This window comes from Saccopteryx leptura, chromosome 10, assembly GCF_036850995.1.
Source record: "Saccopteryx leptura isolate mSacLep1 chromosome 10, mSacLep1_pri_phased_curated, whole genome shotgun sequence".
Lineage (NCBI taxonomy): Eukaryota > Metazoa > Chordata > Mammalia > Chiroptera > Emballonuridae > Saccopteryx > Saccopteryx leptura.
This window is the reverse complement of record NC_089512.1, coordinates 2,031,325-2,048,762: the sequence shown is the minus strand read 5'-3', so window position 1 is coordinate 2,048,762 and position 17,438 is coordinate 2,031,325. Positions and strand designations below refer to the sequence as shown.

The 17,438-nt window shown below is 53.6% G+C and overlaps 1 protein-coding gene across 1 annotated transcript in view; it reads right to left on the bottom strand.

Annotated features, from left to right (window-relative positions):
- Positions 1–837: 837 nt before the first annotated feature.
- CNTN6 (contactin 6) overlaps positions 838–17,438 on the bottom strand; it is a 115,947-nt gene continuing 99,346 nt past the window's right edge. The window contains 10 exon segments of the mRNA XM_066351665.1: positions 838–968; positions 970–1,037; positions 1,901–2,069; positions 3,258–3,370; positions 8,756–8,942; positions 10,182–10,297; positions 10,410–10,644; positions 13,037–13,107; positions 15,965–16,114; positions 16,235–16,393. Of these exon segments, the coding sequence (XP_066207762.1) occupies positions 930–968; positions 970–1,037; positions 1,901–2,069; positions 3,258–3,370; positions 8,756–8,942; positions 10,182–10,297; positions 10,410–10,644; positions 13,037–13,107; positions 15,965–16,114; positions 16,235–16,393 (1,307 nt within the window). The 3' untranslated portion in view covers positions 838–929.

The following is a 17,438-nucleotide window of genomic DNA, read 5'->3' as shown; positions in this document are numbered from 1 at the left end:
CTTAGCAGAGTACAGAATCGCTTGACAAGTTCCACGTTGCGACCAGGGATTCCTTACAATGAGCCAGAGCTCTTAAGGTTATTTTCGGGGGACGCCTATTTTCTTTCATTTTTTCTTCGCCATAAAACCCTTTCTCTATATGACACCCCCCAGAAAATGGGGTGAAGAAGACTGTGTACATATGGATAGGTTATTGGTTACAAATATTTCTTTGTCCCAACGTGATCCAGAGATAGAAGCACTTCCTCTTTCGGATGCTTACATTTTAAAAACACCCCGACTGGAAGCACATAATGTTATGTTACTTCTATGTAAGGTGAACATTTTTAAGTTTTTTTTTTAAATTTATGCATTTTAGAGGAGAGAGAGAGAGAGAAAGAAGGGGGGAGGAGCAGGAAGCTTCAGCTCCCATATGTGCCTTGACCGGGCAAGCCCAGGGTTTCGAACCGGCAACCTCAGCATTCCAGGTTGACGCCTCATCCACTGCGCCACCACAGGTCAGGCTAGGGTGAACATTTTTAATACCAAATTAAACTGCCCACAGCCTGTAAAAAAAAAAGTCCATTTCAGCCGTGATAATGGTGATCTATTTCATCTCTGCCGTGGTCACCAAGGGGAGTGATGGACACTCGCCGTATAAGTCACTGAAACGCCACAGCGGTTGAAACTCCACAGATGAATTTGGCACCTTCTGAATATATGCAATCACGGGCCAACTTTAAAATTCAAAAGCGTTTAAAATGGTTTTATTACTATACCAGAGATATATACAAGACCTTAATAATATACATATATATATATATATATTTTTTTTTTTTTTTTTGCCTTTCCAAACAAGTCTGTAATAAGAATGTATCTTGTGATGGGGCTGGCGAGCTTATGGACAGAACAGTTTGCTTTCAGAAACCTCCCAGGATGCGTGGGTTGGTTTATTCATCGTCTACCTGGCTGAGGAGCAAAACAGTAAAGAACCGTCACAACGAGTGACAGGAGGTGGACTCCAGGCTCCGCAGCAACGGCTCCTCTCGAACTCAGACCTGCAACGGAGCAAAAGGAGACAGTGGATCCTGAGGAAGGGGGAAATGACGCGTCGGATTAATTCTGCGTGGCCCTAGGGCTCCCTGCCCTTCCCCTTCTAATACACGTTAGAATTCTTGTGTCCTTTACGTTTTATTTTCTTTTAGGGAAGGACCTTAGCCCTCTATCCCAGGAGGTCTGTGTTAAATCCAAAAATGAAAAAAAAAAATTGAAATAAAAATGCTCATGTCGGTCAAGTCCGACCACGGGGCGGGTGAGGATTGGCCAGCGTGTGGAGGTGGCAGCTGACCACTTCCCCTCAGTCACAGCCTCAGGCAGACGGAAGACCGTGTGGTTCTGTTGAAGCAGAAATAATCATTGTTGTCTTGTGCTCAGTCTGACTGATCCATGTCCCCTGCTTGGAACAGGCAGGGAGAGGGCCTGGGCACCAGCTCAGCGTGAGTGCCGTGGTTGATTAGTGATGTCTGCCACGGGTGCGGGCAGAGCTGAGTGTCCACGAGCTTCACATGTGCAATCCCTGCTCAGATCTGTGATTACCCAGGAGAAGCGCTTGTGGTTTTGATCCAATAGCATGAATCATGCACAGGGATACAGAGTTATTCTTTTTCATTTTTTAAGATTCAAATGAAGAAACATAAAGCTGTTTTTTGTTATGTAAGCATGTTGCAGATTTCAAGGATAATTTAAAGAAAACCTGACTCACCGCCTCTGGCTCACAGTGACAGGTGGAAACACAGACCTTTTATTTATTTATTTTTTCACCTAACGTCTGAACAAGAACTGGGACGGCTCACAGAGCCCAGGCTTTGTGCTGTGACCGGCGAGAACCTGGGCCGGTGACCGCAGTGTCCTTGCGACTTACTTGACAGCTTTGGAATCCTGATCTCCTGGCTGCTGCTCCCGTCCCCACCGTCGCTGACGGTCCTGATCTCGATCAGGTAGTCCTCCTCGAAGGGGACCAGCAGCTCGGCGGAGGTGTTGTTCGTCTCCAGGACGTGCGTCTGGCTCTGTCGGTTCTGCCGGTACAGAATCTGCGCACGAGAGGGTGAGGTCAGCTGAAACGGACGCGTCCCTTCTCAGAGGCTCAGACAGACGCCCTTCCGGCCCCCAGAAGGCACCGCGTTATAAAACACCGCGCTCCTGGGATGGGCGTACCCCGGTGGGTGCCGTGTTTGAAAATGTAGTGTTAAGAAAAAGATTGGCCCCTTTCCAGGCTGTGGCACAGTGGACAGAGCATCAGACCGGGACGCGCAGGACCCAGGTTCAAAACCCCGTCCAAGGTCCACGGCCTGAGTGCGGGCTCATTCGGCTTGAGCACAGGGTCGCTGGCTTGAGTGTGGGATCATAGACATGACCCCGCGGTCGCTGCCTTGACCCCATGGTCGCTGCCTTGACCCCATGGTCACTGGCTTGAGCAAGGGGTCCCTCGCTCTGCTGGAGCCCCCCCCACCCAGGTCCAGGCACATATCGGAGCACAATCAATGAATAGCTAGGGAGCCATAACGAAGAATTGATGCTTCTCATCTCTCTGCCTTCCTGCCTGTCTGTCCCTCCCTATCTGTTTCTCTCTCTCTCACTCTGTGTCATAAAAAGAGAGAGAGAGAGAAAGAGAGAGGGAAGGAGAGAAAGATTTGCTTTTCTGGCCCAACCCTCTGAAACAGGAATGGATTTATCTTCATTAATTAAATAGCTGGAGACTATTTATCTTTGCAGCTTTCTTGCTGCAGAGAGTCGCTGGTTACTCTGGACCCATTTCAAATGTCTGAGAGGCGGCGCTGGCCCGGAGACCATGTCCATTAGCACCGACAGATGCGGTTTGCTCTGGGTGTTTGTGCTCTTGTTGCTAAATGCTCACAGCCTGGTGCAGCTCAAGTCCGAGAAATTCTGTCTGAATAGCACTCTTTGACCTCCCCCGCATCTAAGACGTACTGCCTCCGTCAACGACCATTGTGTTGTCATAGCAAGGAGAGTCACTTGATGAAAGCTATTTGCAGACTGCGGGGTTTTATTTCTCGTGCTCCATGACACAGGACGGACCTCAGAATATAAAACTTTGCAACGGAGACTTTAAACCCAGCAAAGCTAAGTATTCTCAAGACATAGAAAACGGTTCCTTAGTTTCCATACGCGTGAAATGTGTTTGCTGTTCGGTTGGGACATTCCTGGTCTTTGGTCACTAACTGAACCTGGTAGGATTAGAGGACCCGCTCAGCGCTCACCTTGTAGCCCAGCACCTCAGATTCATTCTCCATGGTCTTCACGTGTTCCCAGTTCAGGCACAACTTGGAGTTCGCCAGCTTCCAGGCGATGTTGGCCGGTGGCTGGCTTGGAGCTGGAAGAAGAGCATCAAAGTCTAAATGAATAGCCTGACCTGTGGTGGCGCAGTGGATAAAGCATCGACCTGGAATGCTGAGGTTCAATACCCTGCACTTGCCTGGTCTAAGGCACATATGGGAGTTGAAGCTTCCTGCTCCTCCCCCTTTCTCTCTCTCACTCCTTCTCTCTCTCCTCTCTAAAATGAATAAATTAAAAAAAAATTAAAAAAAAAAGTCTAAATGAATATTAATTGGCTCCTGGTCGCTCTATGGCCCATCCACATGAACAGGAACTGCAAGGCCTGGTTTAGGAGTTGGAAGGAGCTTCAGATGTTTTCATTGTCATTGGAGATATCCTATTAATTCTAATTAAAAGTCAGCGACGTCGTTCAAATGCCGGTCATTTGGGAATGCCTGTGACGCACTTATCAATTAACAATTGGCTTGCGGCATGTCCGGTATTACTTTATCCATCGTTGATGTGAGTCCGTCTACTTTGCCACATATAACTAGTTGGGGGGGGGGGGGTCTCCTTTGTCTCAAGTCCCACTGGGCTGTCCCTCAATTTGCAAGTCAAACAGATTCAGGCTGCAAAGCTTTTTTACACATATCCACACAGAGGGGTCCGCCGTTAGCAGTCTTTTACTCCTTAGTCATGTGTCAGGACTCTTTGGAAGTAACCCAGTGAATCTGAGATATTTTAAGCAAATGTTAGTAAGGAATTGTGAGGGCTCTAGGGGGATCCCTTAGAACTCATGGCCGCCTCAGGAAGGACATTAGAACGTGTCAAAATACCAAGAGGTCCCTCTTCCCCTTCCCACCTCCCTGCTGTTCCCGGTGTACTCGGCAGGAGGCGTGGTCGCCACCACAGACCTGCGGTGTGACCCTTCCTCCCCTGTCCAGAGAGGGCCCAGGGGGGCTCTGACCCTTCCTCCCCTGCCCAGAGAGGGTCCAGGGGGACTGTGACCCTTCCTCCCCTGCCCAGAGAGGGCCCAGGGGGACTGTGACCCTTCCTCCCCTGCCCAGAGAGGGTCCAGGGGGACTGTGACCCTTTCTCCCCTGCCCAGACAGGGTCCAGGGGAGCTGTGACCCTTCCTCCCCTGCCCAGAGAGAGTCCAGGGGGACTGTGACCCTTCCTCCCCTGCCCAGAAAGGGTCCAGGGGAGCTGTGACCCTTCCTCCCCTGCCAAGAGAGGGCCCAGGGGGACTGTGACCCTTCCTCCCCTGTCCAGACAGGGCCCAGGGGGACTGTGACCCTTCCTCCCCTGCCCAGACAGGGTCCAGGGGAGCTGTGACCCTTCCTCCCCTGCCAAGAGAGGGCCCAGGGGGACTGTGACCCTTCCTCCCCTGCCCAGACAGGGTCCAGGGGAGCTGTGACCCTTCCTCCCCTGCCAAGAGAGGGCCCAGGGGGACTGTGACCCTTCCTCCCCTGCCCAGGTCCAGGGGGACTGTGACCCTTCCTCCCCTGCCCAGGTCCAGGGGGACTGTGACCCTTCCTCCCCTGCCCAGGTCCAGGGGGACTGTGACCCTTCCTCCCCTGTCCAGACAGGGCCCAGGGGGACTGTGACCCTTCCTCCCCTGTCCAGAGAGGGTCCAGGGGGGCTCTGACCCTTCCTTCCCTGTCCAGAGAGGGTCCAGGGGGACTGTGACCCTTCCTCCCCTGCCCAGGTCCAGGGGGACTGTGACCCTTCCTCCCCTGCCCAGAGAGGGTCCAGGGGGACTGTGACCCTTCCTCCCCTGCCCAGGTCCAGGGGGACTGTGACCCTTCCTCCCCTACCCAGACAGGGTCCAGGGGAGCTGTGACCCTTCCTCCCCTGACAAGAGAGGGCCCAGGGGGACTGTGACCCTTCCTCCCCTGCCCAGAGAGGGTCCAGGGGGACTGTGACCCTTCCTCCCCTGCCCAGGTCCAGGGGGACTGTGACCCTTCCTCCCCTGCCCAGACAGGGTCCAGGGGAGCTGTGACCCTTCCTCCCCTGCCCAGAGAGGGTCCAGGGGGACTGTGACCCTTCCTCCCCTGCCCAGGTCCAGGGGGACTGTGACCCTTCCTCCCCTGTCCAGACAGGGTCCAGGGGAGCTGTGACCCTTCCTCCCCTGCCCAGAGAGGGTCCAGGGGGACTGTGACCCTTCCTCCCCTGCCCAGAGAGGGTCCAGGGGGACTGTGACCCTTCCTCCCCTGCCCAGAAAGGGTCCAGGGGAGCTGTGACCCTTCCTCCCCTGCCCAGGTCCAGGGGGAGCTGATGACTGACTGAATGTGCCCACAGGTGCATCTTTGCCCAATCGGTGTGGCTGAGAGTGAGAAAGACGACCCTCACATAAGACAGATTGCTGTTGGGACCCCAGAAATAGGAAAATCATCACAGACTGGGCAATCTCCCCAAAGGCCATCGACGCCAAGTTCAGACTGCGGCTTCTAGTTCCCTGAAATCAGTGCGGCCCGGGAGAAAGAAGGGTGGTGGGAAGTAAGGGGAGATGGGATCGAAACCGGGGCCTCCCAGAGTCACAAATCCGGCCCCCCCGGAACATGTTTTCGGGCCAGAAAGCGGGCGTGCAGGTCGGGAGGCCCCTTATCCACTTAACCGAAAAGCATGCAGCTAAAATGAGCGTGAGTCACACCAGGCCCCGCCCCTCGTCCATCCCCCCCACACCCCCCCTCCAGTGTTCCTGACGACACGCTGCTTCTCAGAGACTGGAGTCCGCATGATTATTTTTAAAATTTAAAAGACCGCAGAGATGAGAAGTAATTTCACCGGGAGGCAGAGGCAGAGATAAAACAGCCCAGCAAGAGGCTGCTGGTACCCGAGTTGACTCTGAGGCTGAGTGAGCGTCGTGCTGGACTCATGAGGACACAGGCGGAGCTGGAAGCGATCTCGTCTGGAGGGGTGTTGGCTCCCCCGCTCTCGAGCCCCGTGCGTGTCCCTGGAGGAGCCTGGGGTGCCCCACGCTGTGTTGTTACAGGCTCCTCGGTCTCCCCAACCCCCCGGGGACGCCCTGTGGTTCACCCGGACCCTCGCCGCTCCATCGGGACACGGTAGAGAGACAAAGGTTCAGCCCTGGCACCCAGGGGGCTCAGTTTGTATTTTATTATGGATTTACCATGCGGCTTTGTAGTTATTCTGCTGTCAAATATAAGGTCTACACAGGAAAGTTCTGCTCGTTTTGGGAATAAAACAAAATACAAATTTTTCTTACCATCAATAAACTTTATTAAATAATATAATTGCCATTATTATTAATGATTTCTTGCCAGTGTGAGGGCAATTTGTATATCCCATTTTTGAAAAATGTTTTATCTTTTGATGTGAAAAATTGAACCAGTGCTTGTTTGATATCTTCTTCATTTTTGAATTTTTTGCCCTTCAAAAAATTTTGTAAGGACAAAAACAAGTGATAGTCGGAGGGTGCTAAGTCTGGGGAATATGGTGGATGTGACAGACATGCTTCTGTAGCATTTCTTCCTTGTTGAAATTCGTAAAAATTACAGTGACGTAAATGAACTTTATCAGTAGCCATGGGTACACTATTGCTTCACACATAAGACTAACGTGAATCAACTTTGTTTTAGTTAATTTGCTACATCAGTATGTATACATTAAGTGATAAAAATAGAGAGGCACACATGCGCCAAATAAACATGTGCTTACGTGTCGAAACTTGTTGTGATAGAAACGGGCAGAACTTTCCGGTAGACCTTATATAGTGAAAGCGTGCGTCTTGCTCAAGTCAACTTGGCGACTTGAACACCAACCAGTCGGTCCCGAGCTCACTTCCTATGTGTTGAACACGTGACTGTGGTCAGACAGCTGGAGAGGTCGACACAGAGTCCGAGGTGATTTTCTCAGGTCCTGTTAGTGATGATCCGGGCGGAGGGCAGACCCACAGGGGACACACTCCGGCCAGTCCACTCATTACGCTGCCCTCTAATCAAGGCTAAGCGTCATGGCCGAGCTAAGGGGTCCTCAGGGGTTCCTGAGACAGACAGGCCCGTTGGGCTGACCACCTCCGCCCCCAGTGCCTTCCCGGGCAAACCCAGGCGTGGCTAAGGGTCCGAGAGCGCTGCACCCCGCGAGCCCCCCCAGGCACGCCACTCAGGACGCGGCTTTCGAAGGACTCGGCCGTGGGCCCAGCCTCCTGTGACTCTTCTCCCTCTGCTTCACCCAGGGTGCTTTCTCTAATCCTCTTCTCGGCTCCAGGAGTGGTAATACAAGATTCCTTGCAAGCTATCGCCGCTTTAATGTTTCATATACTCTTGTGACCTGTTTCTTTTATCTCCGTTCTTCAAAACAAAGCACCGACATCGACAGCCTTGTGCCATCAATACGGAGAAGAGACAAATTCGCTCCTTCGATACCCTCGGCCCTGATGGATCCTGAAGGCCCCATCGACCGCTGCGTCTGTTTAGTGTGTTAGTCTGTGTGGATGAGACTGTCTCCGACCAGTGAAGTCTGTTGGTGAAGCCCAGGCTGGGAGTAGAGCTGACCTCCACCTGCCATGACACTGAGACATCGGTGTCTCTCGGGACGACGGTCTGCCGTGCGGGTTCTTGGGCTGAGTCCTCTCTTGCTGCCGAGGACGTCCGTAGAGATGGGCCTGAGGTCAGGGAGCCGTGAGTCTGTGTCCCGTGTCCAGTCTCTTCCAAGACACCTGGGTTCCTCCCCTCTTTGGAACGAGACGAAAATCTCCTAGGTGATACATGTTTCCGCTCACACGAAATGGAAAATGAAGCGTGTTCCTTGCGTGGTTAGTGGTATGAATAATTCAGCAGCTCAGTCTCCGCCCGTACTCTTGCCTGAGAGAGGCAGTTTTCCACTGCGGTGTTACGACATAATCAGTTTTTCAATTGTGTTCAAAGTGGTTCGTTACTAATAATTAAGTTCCAAAGTTTGCAAATGCTTCACTTTTTCGATATATTGGGAGTGCATTCGAGATTTCCCCTTAACAGCATCTCTCTTTTATTTATTTATTTACTGTTGGTCATCCCTGAGAAGGGCTTTAGTCACCTCTGTCCTCGTTTCGCCAGCGGGGATGTTGAGACTGAAAGGTTATGTGAGCACCTAGCATCCCAAGGCTGGGGGACCCGTGCTGAGCGCAGCCCGGGAGAGGGCACCGTCGTCCCCGGTCCTCAGCATCACACTCTCTGCAGTTCATCCACACACTCAGAATATGTCTTCTTTTGAAATTCCAAAAATACCAAAACAGTGCATTTTGACTGTTACGGGAAAGTGTCAGCGATGGTTCCACATTTTACAGACAAGCCAATCAGCCAAACAGAGCCGTCGTGGACAGAGGAGGCGGGGGGTGGGGGGGACTGAGCCAGGGGCCCCGTGTCTCTGTCCCCCGTGTCTCTGTCCCCCGTGTCTCTGTCCCCCGCTACCACTAGTCGGGGGGGGGGCGCGGTGTACTTACGAGACTTTTTGGTGGTGACGTTGACCGGAGGACTTGAGGGCCCCGTGCCGCCGGTGTTGTACGCTCTGACGGCGGCAAAGTAGACGGTGTTCGCTTTCAGCCCTGTGATGGTCTTGGTTGTGATGTTTCCACTGACTCGAATCTTACCAATCGTGGGCTCCCTGGGGTCATCTGTCCAGTACAAGACCTGGTCGGGAGGACAGGGCGCACGGTCACGGAGCCACCGTCCACCACCCGCCACAGCGGGGGAGGGGGTGGACCGGACCGTGAAGGGCAGACCCACTTCTGATCTGACGGGTCGTACGGTAACAACAGCATCAGTCTAATCTTATAGGGAACAATTAAAAAATACAAATTCACAATGAAGTTTAGAGAACCTGTTGTGTTTCTTTTTTTTCTTTCTTTTTTAGATTCCCAAAATAAAATATTTCATGAGCTAGATCTTAAGGCTATCAGCTTAAAGGAAGGGTATCTAATAAGTCAGACTAAAGGTGCAGAGCATCAGCCCAAGACTTTCCGGTGTGAAGTGCTGCTGTTGGCCCTTCCTGCAGAGGTCTCTGGACAACAGGCTGAGTCGTCGTTCCGCCTGGGCTGAGCCTCCCTGGGCATCGGCACGGTTAGAGGCACTTCGGCAAGGACAACAGAGTCCCGCCCACGCCTTTGCGCCCCTTCTGATCTGGCTAAGAGGTTAGAATACATACGAGAGAAGAAAGCAGAGGGTGTGGTCAAGGGAGTGATATAGAAAGCAGTGCCCTAAGGCTCCGGAGAAAGAGCCCAGAGGGAGTGCTCAGGGAGGAGTTCACAGAAACGGGGTACTGGAAATGAGCTGAGAGAGAAAACCGGGGACAGAGAAGAGGAGACGCCCCCTAGGATTGAGGGGCAGAGACCCCGGTCATAGGAGGACAGCTTTATGTCTGGACCGTAATTGGACTTTCCTTCAACTCCAACCTAATCCGTGTAACCCAGCCATGAGCCTCACCGCTGGGTGGAAGTGAAGTCCCACAAACACGGAGCGACTTGCCTCTCATTCTGCAGAGACTGTCTACGCCTGACGGGTTGAGGAGGGGTCGAGGGTTTTTCCTGTCACTTACCTGCCTGGCCCTGGGTGACATCCTTTCCAAGCCGCGCTCCCACTCAGCTCACGGGGCAGGGTGTCCCCGTGAAATTCGTCTGGGATTTGAGATCACTGAGGGTGAGACGTTCTTTCCCCCCCCGACACAGGATGACGGTGGTTTGAGTAACGGAAGGAGATTGTCTCCGGTCCCTGTTTCAGTGCTTGCTAATGGGCTTGCTTGGAAAGACCCCGAGAGCTGACCCCTCTGTGGCTTTGGACCCCCACGTACTGTGATGCTCCAGGCTGGGGGGCGGGGTAGGACGGGAACAGGAGCCCCGGCGTGGCCCAGCTGGGCGGTCCCCCACGGCTTACCTCGTAGCCCAGCACGCGCCCAGTGTTTCTGTTCCAGGCGATGGCTGCCCACGAAACCTCCATTTCCGAGGCGGAGGAGCTCTGGACGGACGTCCCCCGCGGGGCCAGCTGGGGCTCTGCCATCCAGAGAGAGGCACACGAGCACCTTCAGCAGAGTGGTCCGTGGGACGCCCCACGCCAGCTGCGCCCCTGGTCTCAAGAACCACCCCAGCTCTGGGCTCAACTCACCGTCCTCCCCGGAGTAGACGACGGACACGCCGCTCAGGGCGCCCTCCCCTTCGCTGTTGTACACCCCCACCTTGACCTCGAAGGGGGAGAGGGGGCTGACGCTCTCGTTCCTGTACACGAATCTCGAGGACTCCACCGACGGCACTCTCTCCTTGGTCCAGTGGGCGGAGCCGACCGGCCGCAGCAGGACCACGTAGCCAAACTCCCCTCCGCTCTGGAGCTCCTCTGGGACGGGCTGGGGCAGAAGGGACGGATCCCTGAGTGTCTGCCAGGGTCGTCCAGGGAGCTGTTCTGGTGCCAGCTACCCGGTCAGGCATCACGCCTTGTCTAGAGACAACCACGGGCACTCACCCTGCTGATGAATACTGAAGAAATGAACATGCTTTTATGGGGGGTGCCCACCAGGGAAAAAAATGGTGCCCATTCAAGAAACTCAGATAAATAAGTAACCATGTGAAGTAGAAATGTAAAGAAAGTTCCGTCTGTCTGTATTTTTCCCATGATCATAAATGATGACAAAGTGATTTAGAAGATCGCAAGGTTTTGTAAGTGAAAAATTTATATTTTGATACACGTTTGTTTTTTTGTTTGTTTGTATTTTTGTATTTTTCCGAAGCTGTAAACAGGGAAACAGACAAACTCCCGCATGCGCCCGACTGGGATCCACCTGGCACGCCCACCAGGGGGCGATGCTCTGACCATCTGGGGTGTTGCTCTGTTGCAACAAGAGCCATTCTAGTGTCTGAGGCAGAGGCCATGGAGCCGTCCTCAGCGCCCGGGCCAACTTTGCTCCAATGGAGCCTCGGCTGCGGGAGGGGAAGAGAGAGACAGAGAGAAAGGAGAGGGGGAGGGGTGGAGAAGCTGATGGGTGCTTCTCCTGTGTGCCCTGGCCGGGAATCGAACCCGGGACTCCTGCACGCCAGGCCAACGCTCCACCACTGAGCCAACTGGCCAGGGGGATACACATGTTTAAACTCAGCACAAAATAACTGTTTTAAGCCTCTCTGTGTTTTTCTTTCACACAACTTTTCAGCAAATGTATGGAAGTTACAGGTAATACAATTACGGTTTAATAACGTTTGCTTTAAGATACAAAGTAGCATTCCTCAAACACGAAAGTAGAAAGGACCTCCCATCATTTCTAATCATGCATCTCCCTGTATTCATAGGAACATTGATGTGTGTGCTCTTCCTGACATAACAACAAACAAACAAAAAATAGCTTTGCCAATTCCCACAGAAACCAAGTAATTTAAAATTCATTTAAAACCTAAACTCATTAAAATTCCAAAACAAAAATAGATACAAGCCTCCCAGAACTCTGCGGGTATTCCAGTCACATAAAAATAAATGAAAATGACTTTTCCTTGAATTTAGGCAGATATTCCACCTGTTTATCAGAAGGTCACATTTGAAAGCCCATGAAATCATATTTAGATTTTCCAAAGGAAAATGCTGTTGTTGTTTTTTTTTTAATTTATTCTAAAAATGTTCCTAGACTCGTTAGGCATTCCTGATTGGATTTCATGCTTTAGTCTGTCACGTCCCCCCCCAACTCCATTCCGGAGGTCTTTCCTACCAGGTACCCCCTCATCGTATCACGTTAGCCTGCGATGGGGCCCACACCTGAGCCCCAGCCGTGGTCAGGTTCCCGAGACGTTCAGGGGCAGAGCCCTCGTATTCCAGTGAGGAGCACATCAATCCCTCTCCCTGCAGAGCTGCGTGTGAACCACAGGTGTGCGGGGTTACCATGGAGACGCCCAGCGCCGCGTCAGGAGGAGGGATCGGAAGCAGCGGCAGGTGAGAGGGGAGGAGGCTGCAGGGAGGACAGGTGAAGCCTGCCCGAGCACCCCTTCCCCAGCGTGGGACCGCCAGGCGGGGGGAAGGCTGAGGGCGGGAAATGAGAAACTTCAGGTTGGGTGAAACTCTAGGAAGTTGATACTAATAAGCCAGGCTGGGTTTTTTAATTAGGAGAAAACAAGCCTGTATGTTACTACTTAAGACTAAGGCCATAGAAGCGTTTCCCTCTGCTGGGCTTTCACCCAGATGCCCAGATGCTGGAGGAGCAGGCCGGTGTGTGTGTGTGTGTGTGTGTGTGTGTGTCTGTGTGTGTGTCTGTGTCTATGTGTCTGTGTGTGTGTCTGTGTGCCTGTGTGTGTGTGTGTCAGTGTGTGTGTATATATGTATGTGTGTGTGTCTGTGTGTGTGTGTCTGTATGTGTGTGTGTGGCTTAGAGATCAATATGGGGAAGTGGCTATTCCACAGCACTCGCTCTGCAGGGTCTGAGAGTGGAAGAGGCCCCAGGGCAGGGAACAAAGTCACATTCGGTTGACCAGATGACAATGCCAATGCTCCTGACCCCCTGTTCAGTGCCCACAGAAGCTGTTTCTCTTCTGTTTGTTAGAGACCCTGCCCGGTGAGTCATCCCCCTCTCCTGCGAGTAGAAAGAAGGGCCATTTCCAACCCCCCTCCCCCGCGCGCGCGCGCGCGCACACACACACACACACACACGGCTTCCCCGGGAGCCTGCGTGCCATGGCTGGTGTACACCCAAGTTGTTTCTCAGTATTCTTCCTGGCCAGCAACATCTTCTTCCTTCAAAATAACTCAGTTGGACAGAAAATTACCTCCCACGCCACGACGAGTTCCGACCGACTTCCTCCACCTCCGTGGACGTTGGCGGGGGCCACGACGGGGACTGGAAGGAAGAGAGACAGGGGAGGCGGTTAGGGAAGTGACTCTTCACGGGGAGGAGCTCTGTGGGCAGGTTTCACCTCTCCAGAGCTCATCACGGGGGTGGGGGCGCTCCGGTGGGGGGCGGGAGCCGTGCGTTCTGCATCCGCAGAAGTGATGTTTACCCATCCCCAAAATGTCTGAGAGAGGACACCGTTGTGTTGGACACACAAGCACTCCGGGTCCAGAATTAATTAAAAGTCAAGTTACATCGTGTCTCTGACATTATTATACATCGTCTGCTAATTGGCAGGACGCTGCTCCATTCGGATGGGCTGAGAAGCCACGTGACTCCGTGCCTCATTATACCGTTGTGCTGTAAACAGGGTTCCGAGCCAGCGATTAATTAATTCTCTCTTCCCGGTAAACAAACTAAAATGATTTTCCTCCTTGGTACTCGTCAGGATGTTTGAACATTTGAAAATAAATTCTCAAGCGATACATCAGTAAGTAAGTTCCTGTTTGGGAACCGCACGTTTGAATCTCAGATCTCTTGGAACAGAACAGACGGACTTTTCCTCTGACTTGTCGACTCCCCAAAGTGTGGTTGAGGGGCCTCTCTCTGTTTTCCCCAAGGACTCGATGCTCCTTGGTAGACTATCCCAGACGCCGGTTACCCTTATGAATTAGAAAAAAACACACACCCTTCAACTCTGTCCTTGTGATGAGTACTATAATGAGTAATAGAGTTTGAGGTAAAATTATAAAGTCGATGACAGCTGTATGTGTGTGAGTATTCTAGTGTAAAATGGGAATATAGAGTTTTACGTTATACGTGTGGAAGCGTTTATAAAATCCTCTCTTTTCTGTCAGAAGGACAAAAGTATCCTAAATCTGTATGGATGGATAAGTTTGCAAGATAAGCTTTTAAATGTGGGATTATATGCAGTTATCTATATTGGATCATTTCTTTTTTATCACTATCCACAGGTGGGTGGAGTGCTTGGTATATTTGTTGATAGAAAATAAAATAGCTGAGGTACTATAGAGACCACAGAGAAATATCTAGACTACTTAACTTATGTATTCCCATTTTCTGCCAATGCTTAACCTCGTCATGACAGTTATACGATAATCTGACTGTTCTTTGCCATCAAGGCCCCAGTCAGATAGCATTTATTTCATCTTCACATTTTCTGTAATGTTGTCTGCTTTGATCTTCATAATTCATTTAAATATGGCCTCGCCCCTCTCCCTCCACCCTGTTCCTGAGTTCCCAATGCCCGCGGCCAGCAGCCGCACCGGTCAGTGGGTTCAGCATTTGCAGGTTCTTGGTACCTGACAGCTCACAGCCACATTATTTCCAGACCACCAAATAGTCGATACACATGTGGCAATTACTTAAAACCATGCTGTAATTTACTCTTTACAAAGTTGGCAATATTCTAGATAATGAAGTTCCTTTATTTGCTCTTCAAATGAACCACACACTAAGCTTAAAACCCTACTGTGAATTGTCTTGGATGACGCGAGACAGAAAAACACACGCTTCCCCGAGATTTGGAGCCTTCTGGGTGCTGAGTCTTCTGCCGCCCCAGCGGGCCTCAGCGGGGGACAGGACGGCATGCACACTGGCCAGCCCTCCCCGGAGCTGCCGTGGTGTGTCCACCGGTGTGACACTGCCTGAGACAGGAGCACGTACCACGTGATCCGCACTCCTGCTCTGTGCTCGTTGCTGCTGGGACGGCCCTCGGGGTCCACACACTCCCCCCTGGCTCCGCCCCCTGGCTCCGCCCCTCCCTGGCTCCGCCCCTCCCTGGCCCCGCCCCTCCCTGGCTCCGCCCCTCCCTGGCTCCGCCCCTCCCTGGCTCCGCCCCTCCCTGGCTCCGCCCCTCCCTGGCTCCGCCCCTCCCTGGCTCCGCCCCTCCCTGGCTCCGCCCCTCCCTGGCTCCGCCCCTCCCTGGCTCCGCCCCTCCCTGGCTCCGCCCCTCCCTGGCTCCGCCCCTCCCTGGCTCCGCCCCTCCCTGGCTCCGCCCCTCCCTGGCTCCGCCCCTCCCTGGCCCCGCCCCTCCCTGGCTCCGCCAGGTTGAGGCCAGCTGCTGTGTAGCGGCCTCGGGCCGGAGTATGGAGAACCGAGTTCCGTTTAGGACCCCGCCCAAACCAGCCGGCTAGCATTCTGATCCTCCCCTTCCAGCTCGGGCATAGGGACGGCCTCTCCTCTCTGCTCTAGACTTCTAGGGTGATTTAATTCCCAACATTGCTGTTGTCGGTGTCCTTTTACAGCCCCGACCTGACGAATAGAAACACCATCTGTGGTTTAAACCATGACGTCTTGGCTTCCGCCGAGACAACCGTGCCCGTGTTCCTGCCGTCACATGTGTTTTCGAAACGGGGCCACGGCCCCTCGATCGTGTGATGGAGTGGGAAGGGGTCCTCTCTGGCTGCAGGGTGGCGACCGGACCAGGCGTGGCCCTGGGCGCGGAGGGTGAAGGGCGGGCCCGCAGGGGACAGCTGGGGAACGACAGCCTCGGTGTCGTGTGCTTGTCCGGGTGCCACGGGCTGCTCAGTGGGTCCTCCTGTTCCGTGAGGCTAGGACACACCTCCTCCATGGGGGGCGAGTGGATAAGGTTGCTCAGTGACGCTGCCGCCCGGGCAGAGCTGAGAAACGGAAGTGACCGCACCCCCCGCCGACCGTCTGGGTTACTTCCTGCCCACGCCTTCCACGGAGCGCGCCATCTGGGAGAAGAGACACCTTGCCTTGTGCACATAGATGACGTGGAAATGAGAGACAGTGGCTTCCTGTCTCGGACTGGGGCCAGAAGCTCCCTGAGACTCAGCACCCCCGTGGGGCGCCCCCACTGTGAGACGCGTTGGTGGCTCACCCGAGGCTTTGGTCCTCAACAGCTCTGAGGGTCTGCTGGGCTCCCCGATCGCCACGCTGTTCCCTGCGACCACGCGAAACTCGTACTCCACCCAAGGGCTCAGACCGACCACTGTGGCGTTGTACGTCTGACCGTTGAGAATCTCTGGAACTAATAAGAAGGGGACACTTCAGGCACCGACATTGGCAGTAGCTAAAAAATCATCAAAACAAACAAACAAAAAGACAACATTTGTTTCACACGATGATCCCAACCACCTGAGTCGCTCACCCGTGGCGACAGCCTGCCAGCCCACAGAGAACGGCGTCCGAGCCTGGACGGCGAAGATCTGGACGGGGCTGTTGTTGTCGGGGCCCGGCCGCCAGCTCAGCTGACAGGTCGTGCTGGAGACGTGTCCCACTCTGACATCCTCGGGGGGCCCGGGGGGACCTTGACAAACAGGTGTGTGATGACTGGACTGTACTGGAAATTATTCGTCGATTTGGGACAGGGATCATGGGGGTTTTGTCTGTTTATTTTCCGTTATGCTTAGAAAATGAAATATTAAACATCATGTATTTTATTAGCACATCACTTGAGATAAAGCCCTATTAATTCAGCTTCCATGGTGAGAGGTTAATTTAGAAATGCTTCCTTTAGAGATTAGGATGGTGCACTATCCTCCGAAGAGGAGCTCGTCTCCAGGACTGAGACTGCTCTGGTCCGGTCCTCCCGAGAGCCCGCGCCAGTCACTGCTGCCGGCCGGGAGCGCGGTAGCCACGCGGACCTCGACCCCGCTCCGCGAGAACGGTTCATCAGACGTGGAAGACACGGCCGAGTCTTGGGGACCCACGCAGCGTGCCCAGTCTGACCTTCCATAGAAAGAGACAAAACCCACTCATGGCAATACCCCACGGGCATGCCACCCAGACACCAGAGTGGGTCTCGGAGCCCACTCATGGCAATACCCCACAGGCATGCCACCCAGACACCAGGGTGGGTCTCAGAACCCACTCATGACAATACCCCACGGGCATGCCACCCAGACACCCAGGTGGGTGTCGGAGCCCACTCATGGCAATACCCCACAGGCATGCCACCCAGACACCTGGGTGAGTCTCGGAACCCACTCATGACAATACCCCACAGGCATGCCACCCAGACACCAGGGTGGGTCTCAGAGCCCACTCATGGCAATACCCCACAGGCATGCCACCCAGACACCCGGGTGGGTCTCGGAGCCCACTCATGGCAATACCCCACAGGCATACCACCCAGACACCCGGGTGGGTCTCGGAACCCACTCATGACAATACCCCACAGGCATGCCACCCAGACACCGGGGTGGGTCTCGGAGCCCACTCATGGCAATACCCCACGGGCATGCCACCCAGACACCGGGGTGGGTCTCGGAGCCCACTCATGGCAATACCCCACGGGCATGCCACCCAGACACCCGGGTGGGTCTCGGAGCCCACTCATGGCAATACCCCAC